This window comes from Phyllostomus discolor, chromosome 7 (genome assembly GCF_004126475.2).
Source record: "Phyllostomus discolor isolate MPI-MPIP mPhyDis1 chromosome 7, mPhyDis1.pri.v3, whole genome shotgun sequence".
Lineage (NCBI taxonomy): Eukaryota > Metazoa > Chordata > Mammalia > Chiroptera > Phyllostomidae > Phyllostomus > Phyllostomus discolor.
Window position 1 is genome coordinate 32,915,788 of NC_040909.2, and position 18,735 is coordinate 32,934,522.

The following is an 18,735-nucleotide window of genomic DNA, read 5'->3' on the forward strand; positions in this document are numbered from 1 at the left end:
AAACCCCATTTGATATGGCAAAAAGAAAAATAAAGTACTTAGGAATAAACCTAACCAAGGAGCTTGTAAGAGCCCTGTAGTCAGAAAACTACACATCACTGAAAAAAGAAATTAAGGAAGACACAAACAAATGGAACCATATACCATATTCATGGACTGGAAGAATTAACAACATCAAAATGTCCATACTACCCAAGGCAATTTATAGATTCAAGTAAATAGTCTACTGCTTAATGGCTAATCAGTAGTATTGTTTTAAGAAGAAACTGGAAATGGGAAGCAACTGAGGGAACAGAAGCTGGAGGCCTTCTTTAGCTGTAAAGTTTGTATACAACCTAAATATTATTTGAGTGCTCAAGACAGTGAATTTGGAAAAGAAGCTCTGTAATAAACCTGACTGCAAGCAACCTTATAAGGTGATCTGATCATAAATTCTTAACTACAGATCACGGTAGGTATGAAAGGTTTATCTTTGCTGTAAGCAAGCCCCCTACATTGTTCTTGTGAACCTAGGCTAACAAACCTTTGAAATGCCAGAGTAATCCTTTTATTTCAGACCTCTGAAGTGTGACCATCCTCAAGAGAGCACATAATCTTGTTAACTAGCCTATAAACCCAATCATAGACATTCTCCTACCCTATCAGCTTTGCTTTATCCCTCTCCTTCACAATTTTTCTTAAATTCTTTCCTTAAACCCAAATGTATAAATAAAACTACAAAGCTGTAGTTCCCAGGAGCATTTAAAATTTTGTTTCCTGTCATGTCCTTGGTTTGGCTCAAATAAACTCATAAAAGTTCTCTACAGGTTTGGACCTTCTTACTTAGTTCCACTGAGAGAAATACAAACACCAATAGGTTTAGGTAATGTGAACAGACATAATATATATAACTGAATTAGCTAATCTCATATAGTAAATCTCTTTGAACAGCTGAGAATTTAGATTTCTTGTGGATTTCAGAACACTGCTCTTATTTATTGCATGATTTTCAACTTCATTATGCTGGCATCTTACTACATTTCATTTGACTTAAATAGTTAGAAGAATTATGATTCCCAAAACTGATTTTTCTCAAGTAAAGTCAGGCAGCCATTACTGGGACATGTGGTAATAAGTATCTTTAGATATTTTCAGGGTGATAAATCAAATTTTAAAAAGAGGTTCAGGATTTGCTAGCTTAATACTCTAGTAGTATTAAGATTACAAGGTTTACCCTGGGCTCTGGCTAGTGTAGCTCAGTTGGTTGGGTGTCATCCTGCAAACTGAAAGGTCCTAGGTTCAATTCCCGGCCAGGGCATGCATGAAAGGCAACCAACAGATGTTCTCTCTCACATCAATGTTTCATTGTCTCTTTTTTTTCCTTCCTTTCCTCTGTCTTGAAAATCAATAAGCATCTCCTCAGGTAAGGATTAAAAAAAATATTGCAAATTTCATAGAGTGAGCTTTATTCTTAATGTCCCTTGAAAAGTAAGAATATGTGATAATCAAAGGAAAAGAAAAATTAACAAAAAAATTTAAGAAAACTTGTTATATTCCATATATTCTGGAATGGAATACCTGCTTTCCTGTCCTGCTATAATATCTGTCAGTTATTATAGGAAAAAATTAGATATGCTTAAATTACATTGAATAAGTAGGAGCATTTTATGTACAGTATTTCATCTTTTTTCTGGGCTAGAATTCAATAATAAGGAAGTTAACATTTACTGGAATTTACTATACTAGGCACTAATCTAAGCTTTTCACATATTAACTAACTGTCACAACTATAATGAGTATTGATATTATTATCACTCCCATTTTATATATGAAGAAAAAGGCACAGAGGTGTTAAATGCACACTTGTCCTTGGGTCTCAAACCCACAGATAATAAGTGGAAGAATGAATTAATCAAAACAGTTTACTTCCAGAGTGTGTGCTCTGAACCATTTTGCTATAGATTGTTATTATGAGAAAATTAGTATGTTGAAGAAACAGGCAGCATTATGAAGATATTTGAAACTCAAATTATTATGTATTATTTTGTTTATGTATATTTATACATAAACAAAAAAGCTAATCAACCCGACAGAAATTGAAAAAGAGGAACCTAGGAACAAGGTAGGCTGATTATCCAGATGGTAATTTTTAGAAACTGGAATGTTTAGCAAGTACTTCTATCACTTTGAACACAATGACATTTTACATAAATAAATCCTCTTTCAATTTAGCATGCCTGAGTATTATAGAGGTGAAAACTGAAGGCAGAGTGAATAGGGGAGTAACGTACTCCTCTCTCTTAGTACATATAAGCTATATATGAACTAAGTATATGGTGCTTCCTTTCAAGTGCTTTTTCCTAAATGAAACTGGTATTTTTATTTTCAGAAAGCAGCTTAGCATCCAGTACTTTATCCTAAACTAGCTATTGGAATTCCAATGGGTCAAATGATAGCATTAAGCTGAGATTTAAATTGTATTTTGGCTATATTACGTATTTTATATACACTTTGCAAGTTTCTTCACTAGTGTGGCTAAAGTTTTTTTTTTTTCTTCCCAGTACATCTAGTGAAACCAATGAGGAGACTGAAACCTACTATGCCCAAATGTGAAAAGGCTAAAATAGTTTATCAGTGATCTGTTGGAAAAGATGAAGAGAAATCTGTTTCAAGAAAATAAGATAATGTTTTCAAAATACATTAATGAAGAACCTAACCAGCAATATCTCAGCAATTAAAAAGTCCAAATGAGGCTGACACAATTATGAGAGTGATTTTACCAGATAAAAGCTATACCATATTAGAAAGAAGTTTTCTCAAAGGCACAAAGGCTCAAACTTGACTTACTTTAACCTCTTAGGAAGAAAAACAGATAGTAAAAGTAGACTGCCTCTTAAAAGCCAACTATCTCAATATGATTATAGTAGTCAGTGAGAAAAGAGAGTTTATTTCCTACACACACAAATACGCACAGATTTTAAATGGGTGATTCCTTTCCACTTTGTATCACAATTTTTTATATCTAGAGGAAAACCAAATTTAGCTGTCTTTTTGTCCACGGCCATGAAATACCATTAAGATAATCTTAGACAGAAACTGAAGCCATGTAAAAATTAGTAGTAAATACATAAAAGTAGTTCAACACACAAAAAAAGTACTTCAGCATATCTGACAAAGTAATATTTTACAATGGGTGGAAATAAAACAGAACAGGCTCTGGGTAGCTCAGTTGGTTAGCGCATCATCCTGATACACCAGGATTGTGAGTTTGATCCTTGGTCAGGGCACATACAAGAACCAACCAGTGGATGCATAGATAAGTGGAGCAACACACTGATGTTTCTCTGTCTCTGTCTTAAAAAGAATCAACAGTTTAGGAAAACATATTTGCCGATGATACCTTGGACAAGGGTTTGATCTCCAAAATATATAAAGAACACACATGACTCCACTCCAGGAAGACAAAAAAACCCAATTAAAAAATGGGCAAAAGACTTGAAAAGACACTTCTCCAAGGAGAACATACAGAGGGCCCAGAGACATATGAAAAGATGCTCAGCATCAGTAGCCATCAGAGATATGCAAATTAAAACCACAATGAGATACCACTTCACATCGGTTGATTTCATAAAGAAATCAACAAATATGTGTCGGAGAGGATGTAGAGAAAAGGGAACCCTAGTGCACTGTTGGTGGGAATGTAGACTGGTGCAGCCACTGTGGGAAACAGTATGGAATTTCCTCAGAAAACTAAAAATGGAACTGCCTTTTGACCAGGCAATTCCACTGCTAGGATTATATCCTAAGAATCCTGAAACACCAATCCAAAAGAACATATGCACCCCAATGTTCAAAGCAGCACAGTTACAATAGCCAAGTGCTGGAAGCACCTAAATGTGCATCAGTAAATGAGTGGATCAAAAAACTATAGTACATTTACACAATGGCATACTACGCAGCAGAGAGAAAGAAGGAGCTCCTACCCTTTGCAACAGCATGGATGGAACTGGAGAGCATTATGCTATTTGAAATAAGCCAGGAGGTGAGGAACAAATATCATATGATCTCACCTTTAACTGGAACATAATCAACAAAAGAAAAAAGCAAGCAAAATATAACCAGAGACATTGAAATTAAGAACAATCTGACAGTAAGCAGAGGGGAGTGGGGAGGGGATAATGGGGGAAAGGGTTTTCAGGGACTACTATAAAGGACACATGGACAAGACCAAGGGGGAGAGTGGAAGCAAGGGAGGGAGGTGGCTTTGGCTGTGGTGGCAGGGAGCAGTGGAGGGAAAATGCATACAACTGTAACTGAACAAGAAAATAATGTTAAAAAATCAATAGTTAAAAAAAAGAAAACTAACACAGAAAAGTAGTTAAATAAGGAACTAAACCAGGTTAAATGTCTCAGAAGTTAAAATTACGGCCTATTAAGAATTTAGAGCCCTGGCTGGCATAGCTCAATGGATTGAGCGCGGGCTGGGAACCAAAGTGTCCCAGGTTCGATTCCCAGCCAGGGTACATTCCTGGGTTGCAGGCCATAACCCCTAGCAACCGCACATTGATGTTTCTCTTTCTCTCTATCTCCCTCCCTTCCCTCTCTAAAAAATAAATAAAATATTAAAAAAAAAAAGAATTTAGTGATTTTCATTGATAAAAAGAAGGCACAAAACCAATCTAGTTACCCAGAATAGGCAAATAGGGTTTTTGACAAAGTTTGGTAAACAGGACCAAGGGGTTACCTTACTAGGCCAGGGACTGGCAAACTTTGTGTAAAAGGTCAGACAGTAAGCATTTTAGGCTTCATGGGTTTTACAGTATCTGTCCCCATTACTTAACTCTGCCACTATAGTATGAAAGCAGCCCTAAATAATACATAAATGAATGAGCATGGCAGTGCTCCATTAAAACTTAATTTACAAAAATAGGCCAGATTTGGCCCATAGGCTGTAGTCAGCCAAGTCTGTACTAGCCTATAAAGTTCTTTGGAGACATAAACTGTTTTGGACAAAAAGGGGCCACATACAAAACCTGACAAGCTCAGGGGAGGCTTGCATGGCAGGCCTTACAAACTCAGAGACCAAAAATAACCACATAGGATGGTCTGCACATAAAAATTCCTAACTGAAAGAGGGTCATGGTAGGTAGTCACGTCCTAGACCCGTAGCTTCCTTGACAAAGGCCAAATTTTATGTTAAGTGAGCCTGTCTACTGTCTTTTTGCATCTAAGATAACATACTTTTGAAATGTCAGAGTAATCTTCTCTTCTAGACTCTTCAAGGCCTGGCACCAGAACCCGAAATAAAAAAAAAAACCCTCATTGTTATCTTGTTCCCCTGCAAATCATCTTTATGTGCTGTAAATGTTAATTATTAACTACTCTCTGCCTACCAATGTCAAAGAAGTATTCAATTCCAGGTATTTCCCCACTTTGCTTTCTCCCGCCCCCTTAATCTACCATCAACTGATTTCATGTAACCCTCTGTATGTCTCCTGTTATTCTAGTGCATGTATAAAACAAGCAGCAAAACTGCCATTCTCTGGAGCACTTTCTCAATCCACTGAGATTTTGCTTTCTGGAACTTGTCAGATTAGCTCAAATAAACTTGTAAAAAATCTCTACAGGTTTGGATGTTTCTTATTTGACATTATGTTATGTTTATCTGTACTGAGCATAGTTGCTGATATATGACGAGGCTCATTAAATTATTTTTCAACTCAACTAAGTCATTATTTATATTAAATATCATAAAAACTGATGAACTAAATTCATTCATTTCAGACACACCAGTGACCGAAACACAAGAAGCCTTTCCACTGTGGTGGGGTAAACCCCATGTAATACCTTTGAAGTTGTTTTCTTGTATGAATACTTGTTATTAGCTTCTCTTTTTAGGGGGAATAGGGAGAGTGTGCTAACTTTGTGAATACACAGTAAAATAACTATTGAATATTTAAACCCCAAATGTAATACCTAGTTTTCAATGTTGTTGCTGTTCTTGGCTATTTGAATCTCCACCTGCTGACTCCTGCCATTGCCTCAAAGGCTAATCCACTCAGTTATGATTCAGGAACCCTTAAGCTGCCTACTGTAGTTCCAAATCATCGTCTGATTTCTCTTTCCTGTAGTGTACAAAGATGAAGAAAGATAAAGGAGGAGTCAGAGGGACAGAGGAAAAGTAATGTTAGGATCAAAGTGAAAGACTTGAATTCCCAAATTATTCCAACATACATATGGAGGACAAAATCTACAATATTGTATCCTAAATCTACACCAGATCCTGAGCATTTTACATAGTCCTATAGTCTTAGATAATAATAGCTCATTTATTATCAGTTCTTGGTTTTGGTACAAGGGAAGATTAGACTAGGACTGCAATTTAATGCCACCAAAACAACAATAATTGTTTACTGAAACACTTCTGTCAATTTAATGTTCCCAACAACCCTATTCAGCAGTGAATGTCACACATTAAGCAACTGAAGTTGTCACAGGTGGTAAGAAATGGAACCAAAAATTTAAACTTGGATTTAATTCCAAAGATCACGTTCCAACACACATATTCATTCCCTCTCTCTCTCTCCCTCTCCCCCCCCCTCTCTTTTTCTCCCTCTCCCTGCTGGAAATATACGCTGTAAACAGGGAGTTTTTTTATATATAAATTGGGTCAGCAACAAGAAGTCATTTAACAAATACCTCCTAATTATACAATGGCCACTGGGGGAAAAACACTTTAAAAATATTTTATTTATTTATTTTTAGAGGGGAGGGAGGGAGAAAGAGAGGGCGAGAAACAATGATGTGGAGAAAAACATCGATCAGCTGCCTCTCATATGTGCCCTAACTGGGGATTGAACCTGCCACCCAGGCATGTGCTCTGACCAGAATGGAACCAACAACCTTTTGGTTTGTTGGAGGATGCCCAACTGAGTCTCGCTGGTCAGGGTGTAAAAAAACATTTTAAAATAAAAAAACCAACTCAGAAAGGAAAATGCATTAGCACATCACTGAGGAGATATTAAGTAGGATAAGACAACTATTTCCTTTCTATTCAAATAAATGACCTGGCAGGGAAGTAAACTTCCTTTACCATTAAATTTAGTAGAGAAAATCTGTAATCGCTATACAAGAAAGCAGGAAGTGTTACATTTTGTTTAAATTCTTAATGTTGCTTTAAGACTCTGATAAAACACATTTTACTTTATAATAATTGTTATTTAGAATAGATCTCAGTCTTGGATTATTATTTAAATCATAAATCTTAAGAAGTTTGATTATTTATAAATAAGGTGCTTTAAAGACCACTGTCCCTGTGTAAGTAAAAACAGCATCCAACTAAACAGACTAGTGAAACTGAGGCAGACTTATGCTGTCCTTCAAGGGGTAGGAACATATTCCCTACCAGAAAGCAAGCTCCAAACCTGGAGGCCCAGGATTAGTGTCACAAACACAGCATGGCATTCTTAATGGCATGATGAAATAATGACTTGTAAGTTATTTTCTAAGTTGAACACATTTACTTCTGGCTACTAGAGGTTTTAAGAATGTTAGAGTTGGATAACATTTTGGAGAAGTTCAGAATTTGGTATAAACTGTGATCTACTTCTGCATTCTAGATTTTTTTTTAAAAGAGAATATTCTTAGAGCTGAACAAGAAATGGATATTAAGACAAGACTTGGCTCTTTTACCCCTAACTTTCCTAGAACAGCCAATCAAACATTTGAGGTAGGATATATTATTAACAGAAACAACCATGAAAAACAACTCTGACGTCATGAATAATCAAAAGAAAGGTTAAAACTAATTAGGTAGTTACTGAGGATAGAATTCTCAAGAAATAAAAGGTGGGGGAAAGATTCTTTAAAGTAAAATGGTTATAAATTACTAAAAATTTGTCTCTAGAGGGATACCTATTATTTCCCACTTTTGGTCCCATTCCCTTCCCCCTCTACAGATGGAGAAGTGTTACTTGTATTTTGATATTATAGGAATTTGGGGCAAGGAACTGAGTGAGCTCTCTCATTCTTATTCATTGCTATTTTAAAGGACTGGGAAGGGAAAAGGAGAGGATGAAGTGTAAAAAGTAGTTTGTAGATTTTTCTATATTTGAGCCCGTTTCTAATACATTTCTAGGAATGTATGTTTATATGAAGAACAGCAAGGTTTAAATGTGTCTCCTTATGAGTCTGACCACCTTCACCCTAATACCACCTTTCGACAGTCTGTTTGGAAGCAAATTGCAATTTGCAGAGGAAACACTTCAGTTAAGAAGGCAATGATATATTTAAATTTTACAGCTAAACACCTCAATGATAATTTGACCTGTACCTACCTGAGGAATGCTGACTTTCTTTCATTTAAAGGATAAGAAATGGGGTCAGGATCCAGAAGGCATGGATGTTTGCCCCAGGCCTTCCTTACTGTTGTGTAGAATAAGAACATGCAGGGTAAAGCTGAGAGCACTGCAAATTTAAGACTCTAGAGAGTAGGATAGCTCCTCCCAGGAGGAAGGAAAAAAAATGTGAAAATAGGTTCTAGATCCCCAGGCCAAAAAAAAAAGAAAGAAAGAAAGAAAAAAAAAAAAAAGGCAACAGAGGCATTATTTTAGCCCTAACTCTTATTTACCTGGCTCTTTAAATGTCTTTGTATATGTCCAGAAAGAGCTGAAGAAAGATGTTTTCTGCTACAGAGAAGAGAAACTGAAGGCTCCTTCTACAGGACATCACTAGGGGGCACCGGAACAAAGTATACTGAACATGACCTGTGAGACAGTCAAAGAGCTTCAACTCTGGAAACTAGGGGAACAGAGGAAATACCCATTTGTGAAACTCAGTGAACTTCCATTTAGATAGAGATCTAATCGTGTTCTTGATATAGTCTTCCCATGTATTTCATTTGTTAAAATAGTGTTCACTGTTGAATTAAATTTAACTTGAATTTAAACTTCACATATAACTATCATTCATAATCTCCTGAATAGACTGTTCATGATGAGAGAAGAAAAGTAAATTTTAGAAAGTACTGTCTAAAAAGCAATTTGGCAATATGTATCAAGCCTTAAAATATGTACCATCTTTGACTCAGCAATTCCATTACCAAGAATATAAGATGAAACAATGTAAAACACAGAACAAGCTTTTGGACCAGAATGCCCATCATAACATTAATTTTATTAGGTAAAATGTTTACAACCTAAATATCAAAGAGAACAGAGTGGTAAAATTAATTATGGTATAGCTACACAATAGACTAATGCATGCATTAAAAAATTATTAACATTTTTTTTAATAGCTAAAGGAAATCCCATGTTCATTGTAGAGGACACACAAATTGTAAATATGTTATGATCTCAGTAAGACTGACAAATATGTAAGAAAAAGTACTAAAAGAAAATATACAAAAATATTAACAGTGGTTATCTATGGGTAGTAAAATTCAGGAATTTTATTTTAACAATGAACATGTAATATAATGAGAAAGCCTAAATTTATGAAAAAATAACTTTACCTTGTATTTTATACCCAAAACTAATACATATAATTTATTAAGTGACCTCTTCAGAGATTTAAAGGACATTGTATAAATGTACTGAGTAGAGAAAAACACAGTGGTCAGCTGGTTAGCTCCCTCATAGCTGAATGGCTCATTCCATTATTATTAACATAATAATTATTCAACAAGAAATATTAATGCAATAAGACTGTCAAGTTATCTCTAAATGATCATCATTACAAATTAAATACACAGACCCCAAGAGTCTACTGAATTACATTTACATTTTAAGAAAGAAAGGGAAAAAAAGGATAAGAGTGTTTTAGGTACATTTTTACCCTAGTTCTCCATATACTTTACAACCTACTAGCATTACAAACTAAGCCATTTAAGATCATGGTAACTTCTCATTCAAATGCCTTTATGGATACAAAATGATGAAAGAAAATGGGCTATATGACATAAATTTTTAAATACCCAACTGATTAACAGACATTGCTGGTTTGTGGTTCAGTAGTCAACCAACTTACTGTGCTGCGCCCTTAAAATTTTTTAAAAGCCATAATAAAACTCCCTAGAACTAGTTGTATTAAAAGCTCAGTAATACAATTCATTTTTTACTCTTTAAAATCCTTACCCCAAGGATACATTTTTCTTGATTTGGGGAGGGAGGTGGAGAAAAAGAGAGAGAAAGAAACATCAGTGTGAGCGAGAAACATCAGTTGGTTGCCTCCTGTACATGCCCTGACCGAAGACTGAACCTACAGCTTAGGTGTGTGCCTTGACCAGGAATGAAACCTGCAACCTTTTGGTGTATAGGACCACACTCCAACCAACTCAGTCACCCAAGAAAGGCAATAAATACTAGAATTTAAAGAGTGCTAACAGAGAAACCAGTAGATTTTCTAGATTCAAAATTTTTCTAAGTAATCAGGTTCTTTATCTGTAAAATGGGATTATGATAATATTTACTTTATAGGATTAAGATTTAATTAGAGTACTTATATTAAAGTAATTTACAAAATGTAAAATATCAACAAGGTATTAAGAACAATGTCCCCCATCTAGGCCTTATCTAAAAGAAACAGGTTTCATCAAAATATTTCTAAATTCCTCAAGAGCTCTAACATTACATTTGTAAACAAAAGAATAATGCTTCTATTGCAAATAAGATATAGAACACACTAAGCATTTTTCTAGTATTCATTCAAGCTTAAAAACTGTGAGTTAAACCTGATAAACCAAAACCTAAGATTAGGATGAAGAATAAAGATGTTTTTTTGTACTAGTTTTAAAAAATTATTTTTTTCTGTGATAAAATTATCACTGTTAAATATACCCACAACAGAACAACCACTCAAACAGTATATCAAAAGCTATAAAGTGAAAAGTAAATTTCTTCTTATGCCTGTCCCCAAAGAATTCTATTTCTCAGAGGTAAGTACTGTTAAGATTTTTATATATCTACTGAGACATCTTTAGTATAGCAGTTATTAATCATACATAAAGTACAGAATTTAGAGCTAGAAAATGTTGGCACAATACAACTTTCAACTTTATAAACAAGCAACCTGAAACACAAGTGATTTTTTAAAATTGTCATTAATTTCTGGAAAGCACTTTACAACTGCTAAAATGCTTGACATAACTTATCTACCTTAAAATAGTAACTATAATAATTATTATTATTGAGTTTATCGGGGTCACTCTAATTAACATAACTGTAAATATTTCAAGTGTACAACTAACAAAACATCATTTGCATACTTGCATCTTGCACCCATCACCCAAAGTAGTCTCTTTCTGTCCCCATTATTCCCTCTTTGCTCTCTTCTACCTCACCTCACAGTCCTCTTCCCTCTATCACCATACTATTGTCTGTGTCTATGTGATACATATGGTTTTAAAATTGTTTTAAAAGAATCTGCCCTGGCTAGGTAGCTTAGTTGGTCAGAGCATTGTCCCCCTATGCCAAGCTGCTGCTTTGGTTCCCAGTCAGGACATATACAAGAGTAAACTAGTGAATGCATAAATAAGTGGAACAACAAATTGATGTTTCTCTTTCTCTTTTCCTCTATTTCTGTAAAAATCCATAAAGTAAAAAGTAAAACAAAAATCAACCACTGAATGCATAAATAAATGCATAAAGGGAAGAAATTGGCATTTCTCCCTTTTTCTTCCTTCTCCTCCATCTCTAAAAAAAAAAGCCATGACAGAGTAGCTCAGTTGATTAGAGCGTCATCCTGATATGCCACAGTTGTGGTTTCGCTCTCTGGTCAGGGCACATATAGAAAGTAAACAATGAATGCATAAACACTAGTAAGTGGAGCAACAACTTGATATTTATCTCTCTCTCTCTACCTAAAATCAACAATAATTTTTAAAAAATTTAACAAAATAAAAGGAAGACTCTTAGCAATGAGAGATAAGTTTGCATGTATCTTGAAGATTCATGCTTTTTAAGATTATTACGAAGAAAACTACTTTATAGATACAACTGAACAATGATTACTAAATATATTTTGAATAAAAAAATGACCAAAATCTTCAAAGTGAGAAGAAATAACTTGAAAGACACTTATATAAGAATTTCAAACATAACATAAATGTACAAAAACTATAAATAAAAATCAACTGAATAGCAAAGCACCTGAAAGATGCTACAGTATTCTTTCTGGCATAAAGAAAACCAGTGTTGGCCACAAAATCTGCATTGCCACTGTAGCTATGACAATCACAAAATCTGTATTATGATTAATGACAAAAACAAAGCTCTTGTTTATTAGGAGAATGTGTCAGATCAAAATTAAACAGAAGGGCAAGGAATCTCAAACTAATTCTGCTAAAATGGAGTTAAAAAATTGAAAGTACTGAAAGAAGTGAGCTTAATAACAGAGATTCTCACTCGTATTATAGAATACAGTTGTAAAAGAGCAATATTTAAATTCAATTTAACAAAGGAATTAACTATTAATTATGTTATTTTTAGGTAAGTGCCGATTCTAAATTTATATAAATGCAATTATCAACATTTAACCAAAATAAAAGCAACTTAGATAACCAAAATAATCTCACTGGGAAAAAAAGAGAATACAAAATCAACCAAATGAAAAAATCAGAATAAAAGTTAATTGTGTGTAACTAACATATAATAAACTCTTATCAAATTTTAGCTTATATATATTCAATCTCCTCTAATTGTACCATATTTAAGAACATTTCTAAAAACATGAAAATGCAATGTAATTTTCAAGTGGCTTATATGTTACTAATAAAAGGTTAACTTCAATTTTTGCTTATCAAGACTGTCAATAAAATAGAAAAAAACTTGGAAGCTAACCAACATATCACCATCCTTCTAATTAAAAACAAACAAAATCTCTGATTGCTTTCCAAAGGCAGAGAAATCCTCAAATTATTAATCAGAAGGTCCAGCTCATGGTTATAAATCTTCATGGGAGACCTGTTTTCCCCCTTTATTCAATAACAAACTGAATAAAGAGGAGAAAATTTAAGACAGGCCGTTTTCCTCCATAAATGGAGCTGGTGTGGGTTTATTTCTAATTTTTACTTGTGCTGGGAGTACCTCTTTAGAATCCCAATTTTTCAGGGAGATGTGCTACCTATTAGACATTCCACCTTGGAAGGGACTTATAGTTTGTTGAGATGAGAAAAGATCCTCAAGGTTAACTAGGCTTCAGTGCTCTGCTGACTCTCTGGAATCTTAGTTTCACTTAATCTCTGGTTTGTATTTCTCTTTTTGTTTTGCATGGTCAGTCATAAGTGAAACAACAACAACAACAACAACAACAACAACAATTTGAGTTGTTTTCAACAAGAGTGTTAAACAGTTTGGGCCCCAGGTGCTGTAATGCCAGAAACAAAACCTACATACTACACTTTCAGTATCATTCTATTTTTTACAGCATGTTACCTATCAGAGCTCTTTTGGTTTCTACGATAGTTATTTCTTATAAGAATTTTAACTTTGTGTGTATATACCACTATGTATATATATTGCTTGAAGATTGCTTATCTTTCAAAATGGTAAAATATACTTACTCATAGGATAAAACAAGAAATAAAAACAGTAATTATATATTTTATTTAAAATAATTTATTATAGATAACAAATTATTCAATATAAACTAAGCAAGGCTATTTTATTTTAGTAGTAATCCTTCTGCCTACAGAAACTCTTACTTACTTTGGAAGGAGAACCATCAGTAATTTTCACCAACTGCCAAAGAATCGAGTAATGGGAACACTGCAATGCCTGTACGACTATCTGTATCAAACAAAAAAATTCAAACAAATGAGACATAATTTACATTTGATGTTTTTATCATTCAGTAGTTATCATACTTTTTATCTTACAATAAGGTTGGAGTCCAAATTTTTATAGAATTAAGGAGAGTGCATAAAATATTTAGTTAAAAAAAAAGGACAAACCAACATATCTTAGAGAATAAAGATAACATATCTTGGTAAATAAGGACCCAAACAACAGTACGTTTCAAACAAAAATGTATTATCATGAATATTTTGTTTAGATTTTTAAAAAGAGATATGTCTAAAACTAATGTATCCCAATCTTATAACTAATTACTTATTTTGTTTTAAAGCATTTTAATGTGAAATAAAACACTCACACAAGAACGTGCATAAAATATACAAAACTTGAAACTACTATAATATAGAATGTCAACTATAGTTTAAAAATTAAACAAGTAAAAAACATATAAAAGTTAATGAATGCTGTACATTACACTCCTATGACTATTTTTATATAACTGCCAATTTGTAAGTTTTAATCCCCTCACCTTTCAAACCCCTTTCCATCTGGCAAACATCAATTTGCTCTCTGTATCTATGAGTTTGGGAAAAAAGTATTTTTGAACCATGGATGGGAATCTGCACATGAGGGTCAACTTAAGTCATAAATGAATATTTGAGTGTGTGGAGAGTGTGTGTATGTGTAGGGATCCATAACTCCAATGCTGTTCAAGGGTTAATAATAATCTCTTTTCTCCTAAGGGTAACAATTATTTTTTACTTTTACTTAGTTATATATTAATATTATCATATTAGAAATTAAAACTAATAAATGTTAAAATATTTATTAAGGCATTTAAAAATAAACTGTTTATATCATAAGATAATAATAATTTGTTTATTTCTTAGAAGGATAGGGACAGAGGAGAGGGAGAGAAACATAGAGTGGTTGCCTCTTACATGTGCCAAGACCTGAGACTAAACCCACAATGCAGGCATGTGCCCTGACCAGGAATCAAACTGGTGAACTTTTGCTTTGTGGGACAATGCCTAATCAACTGAGCCATATGGGTCAGTGCCCTTCTGCCTTTTTTTCACTACCATTGCGCTGAACCTAGAGAGGATCTTCAAATGACAGCAAGCATTGGTCTGCTGAGTAATCATTTTTTCCAATCCCAGTCCCCTGTCCTTGTGTTTCCCACAAACTAACACTGGTTCCAGGGAGGACCCAGTAATGTGTATTGCACATTTTGGGGCAGAAGTAGTTAAAAAGCAGGAGTGCCTTTTCCATCTTCTCCTCTCCTACATGCCAGCAGGATACCAATACCCCAGGAGATTTGGGGTACCTGAATTACTGGGTGGTGCAGTGATACCCTACTTCCCCTAATTGTACTTAATGGTTATGGGAATGAGAAAAAAGTTTGTACTGTGTTAAGCCACAGAGATACTGAGATTAATCAATTATAGGAGTTAGCATTAACTTAATGAACATAAATATTCTTTAACTATTAGCTCTTTTTCTTAATAATTATTGTTAACTATTAAAGAAACTATAGCTGTTTAACCTCTGATAAGAAGACTGAATCAATGAAAATCATTCAACTTGTGGCTAATGACATCATATATCCTGAAGATGAACTGTATTATTCCATGTAAATTAAAACCAAGAGATAAGCTCCTAGAATTAGTTTAAGTTTAGAAAAACTAAATATGGATAAAAGAACATCAGATTAAAAACTAAAGAAGAGTAACATAATCAGATGTTTCAAAAATATATCATTAGCAAGAGCAAAGAGAAGTGATTCTATTTGTTCTTTGTTAGCATTTCTTCCCCTTCTCTCTCCCCCCGCCCCTTTAGAGCAAAAGGGAAGGAGAGAAAAACAGCAATGATTGGTTGCCTCCTGCACATGCACCAAGAGGGGATTGAACCCACAATCTAGGTATGTGCCCTGCTCTGAGACTGAAACTGCAATCTTTTGGTGTACAGGATGATGCTACAACTGAGATCCCAGCAAGGGCACTTCTCTATCTTTTTAAAAAAATTTTATTGATTGATTTTTTTAGAGAAGAGGAAATGCGGGTGGGGTGGGGATAGATAGATAGATAGATAGACACACACACTGATTTTTTGTTCCACTTATGTATGCATTAATTGGTTGAATCTTGTATGTGCCCTGACCTGGGAATGGACCTACAATCTTGGTATATCAGGACAATGCTCTAACCAACTGAGAAAGCTGGCCAGGGCCTCTTTTTTCAGCATTTTAAATGTAACAATAATTGTTGTACTATAAAGCATAATAGAACAGACTACCCAACTTAAGAAATGGTAAGATGCCAATAACTTTGTATCTACCTCCAAGCTCTTCCCCTGTTCCTTAGGGCTGGTAAATCATCCCACTAAATTTCATGTATATCATGCCTTGGCTCTTAAAAAAATATTTGTCACATATATCACCTTTAAGTATCATCAGATGATACACTATTTGATTTGGCTAGTGTTTGAGCTTTTCAAAAATGTGTAACATTGTGTAGTCTTTTAACAGAGCAGTCTTTATGCTTGCTATACTTCTGAACACCTTAAGATTTAAAAAATTACAAATTCTTATGATCCACCATTGAATATTAAAAGTCAGTAGAAAAAACATTTAATAACAAAACAACCTGAATAGCCAAATCAATCTTGAGAATGAAGAAGAAAGAATGAAGAACACCATACTCCTTGATTCAAAGTGAATTACAAAGCTGTAATAATAAAAATAAAATGGCACTGGCATAAAATCAGGCACAAAGATCAACAGAATGGAATGAAGAGCCCAGAAATAAACTCACAAATATATGGTCATTTAGTTTATGACAAAAGAATGCAAACGGACCACTATCTTACACCAGACACAAAAATGAGCTCAAAACAGATTAAACTTGAATGCAAGACCTAAAACCATAAAACTCCTAGAAGAAAATACAGTTGGTGAGCTCCCTGATACTGGTCTTGGCAATGATTTTTTGGATCTGACACCAAAAGCAAAAGCAAAAATAAACAAGAAAAAAATACATCAAACTAATAAGCTTCTGCACAGGAAAGAATACCAACAAAATAAAGTGACCAACTGAATGGGAAAAAATATTGCTAATCATGTATCTGATAAGGGGTTGATATCTAAAATAGATCAAGAACTCATACGACTCAGTAAGAAAAAAAACAAACCAATTAAAAAAATGGGCAGAGAATCTGAATAGCCATTTTCTCAATGGAGATAATATAGCTGTCCCTTGATATCCATAGGAGACTGTTTCCAGGACCCTATGTGGATACCAGAATCCAGGGAAGTTAAAGTCACTTAACTAAAAATCTAAAATGACATAGAATGATGAATACAGTAGACCCTCCGCATCTGTGGATTCCCAACCACAGATGGAAAATATTATTTTCAATTTGCAGGTGGTTGAATCCATGGATATGAAAACTCCATGTGAAGGGCTGACCATATAGATTACAGGTGGCAAACACAAGGTCTGCGGGGTGAATCCGACCCTCCACCTTGTTTCTACCAGGCAGCAGCACTAAGCTCTCGCTTAACGGTTAAGGAGTAGTTACATTTATACAGTCCTAAAATTACATTTGGCCCTTTGAAGGCAATTGTGAGGCTGATGTGGCCCCTGGAGAAAATGAGCGTGACACCCCTGGTATAGATGGCCAACAAGTATATAAAAAGATATTAAACATCACCACTCATTAGGGAAATGCAAAGTGAAACCACAGTATCACCTCACACATCTGTTAAAATGGCTATTATAAAAGAAGTGATAATAAATGACAACAAATGCTGGTGAAAATGTGGAGAAAAGGGAACCCTTGTGCACTGTTGGTATGAATGTACAGGCAGGGTTCCGGCCAAGGTGGAGGTTTAGGTAGAAGCCCTTCACTTCCATGCACAACCAAAAGGAGGATAACCACCAATCTAAAATCAATAAACCAAAAGTGCCAGAAAATCAAACTGCACGGAACTCTGGACAACCAAGGAATTAAAGAAAAAATCAACCAGAACAACAAGACCTGTAAGACCGCAGGCTGGGCGGGCAGAGCCAGCTGCTGCCAGGTAGCCGACAGCACAGGCAGGGCTGACTGAAGACATAAATTAGACTCAAAGGTGACTGTGGACTACAGCAGTTGCTACGGTGGGAGAAACTCCCAGTCTCACATGAGAGTCCATTGGAAAATGTGCTAGGGACAGCAGGCCAGCTGCACCATTTCTTCTCTGGCCCCTCCCTGACAGGCAGTGCTGCAGCAACAACAGTTGCCCTGCCTGGGTGAATACCTAAGGCCCCACACTCTTACAACTTATCAGGTGTGCCAAAACAAAGAAATAGGTCCCAAATCAAAGAAGAGAGCAAAACTTCAGAAAGAGAACTAAGCGAGGAGGAGGAGATCGCCAACCTATCTGATGGAGAATTTAAAGCTCTGGTAATCAAAATGCTCACAGAACCGATTAAGCTTGGTCGAAAAATGAAAAAAACAAATGAAGGATACCTAAAGTGCAATAAAGGAAAATATTCAGGTAACCAACAATGACAGGAAGGAAACAGCAACGATTTGGGACAAAGGGAAAAAATAAACATCCATCCAGAACAAGATGAAGAAACAAGAATTCAAAAGAGTGAAAAGAATCTTATAAACCCCTGGGACAATCTGAAATGTTCCAATATACGAATTATAGGGGTGCCAGAAGGAGAAAAACAATGGCAAGAAACTGAAAACGTATTTGAACAAATAATGAAGGAAAACTGCCCCAATCTGGCAAAGGAAATAGACTTCTAGGAAGTCCAGGAAGCTCAGAGAGTCCCAAAGAAGTTGGACCCAAAGAGGAACACACCAAAGCACATCATCAAGTTAACCAAGATTAAAGATAAAGAGAGAATCCTAAAAGAAGCAAGAGGAAAGGAGAGAGTTACCTATAAAGGAGTACCCATAAAGCTATCAGTTG

At 34.9% G+C, this 18,735-nt stretch overlaps 1 protein-coding gene across 2 annotated transcripts in view; it reads right to left on the reverse strand.

The window, feature by feature from the left end:
- STAG1 (stromal antigen 1) overlaps window positions 1–18,735 on the reverse strand; it is a 381,447-nt gene that overhangs the window by 42,639 nt on the left and 320,073 nt on the right. For both annotated transcript variants that reach the window (XM_028518410.2, XM_028518412.2), the window contains exon 22: window positions 13,683–13,763. In XM_028518410.2, coding sequence (XP_028374211.1) covers window positions 13,683–13,763 — 81 coding nt within the window. The remainder of the gene's footprint in view (window positions 1–13,682; window positions 13,764–18,735) is intronic.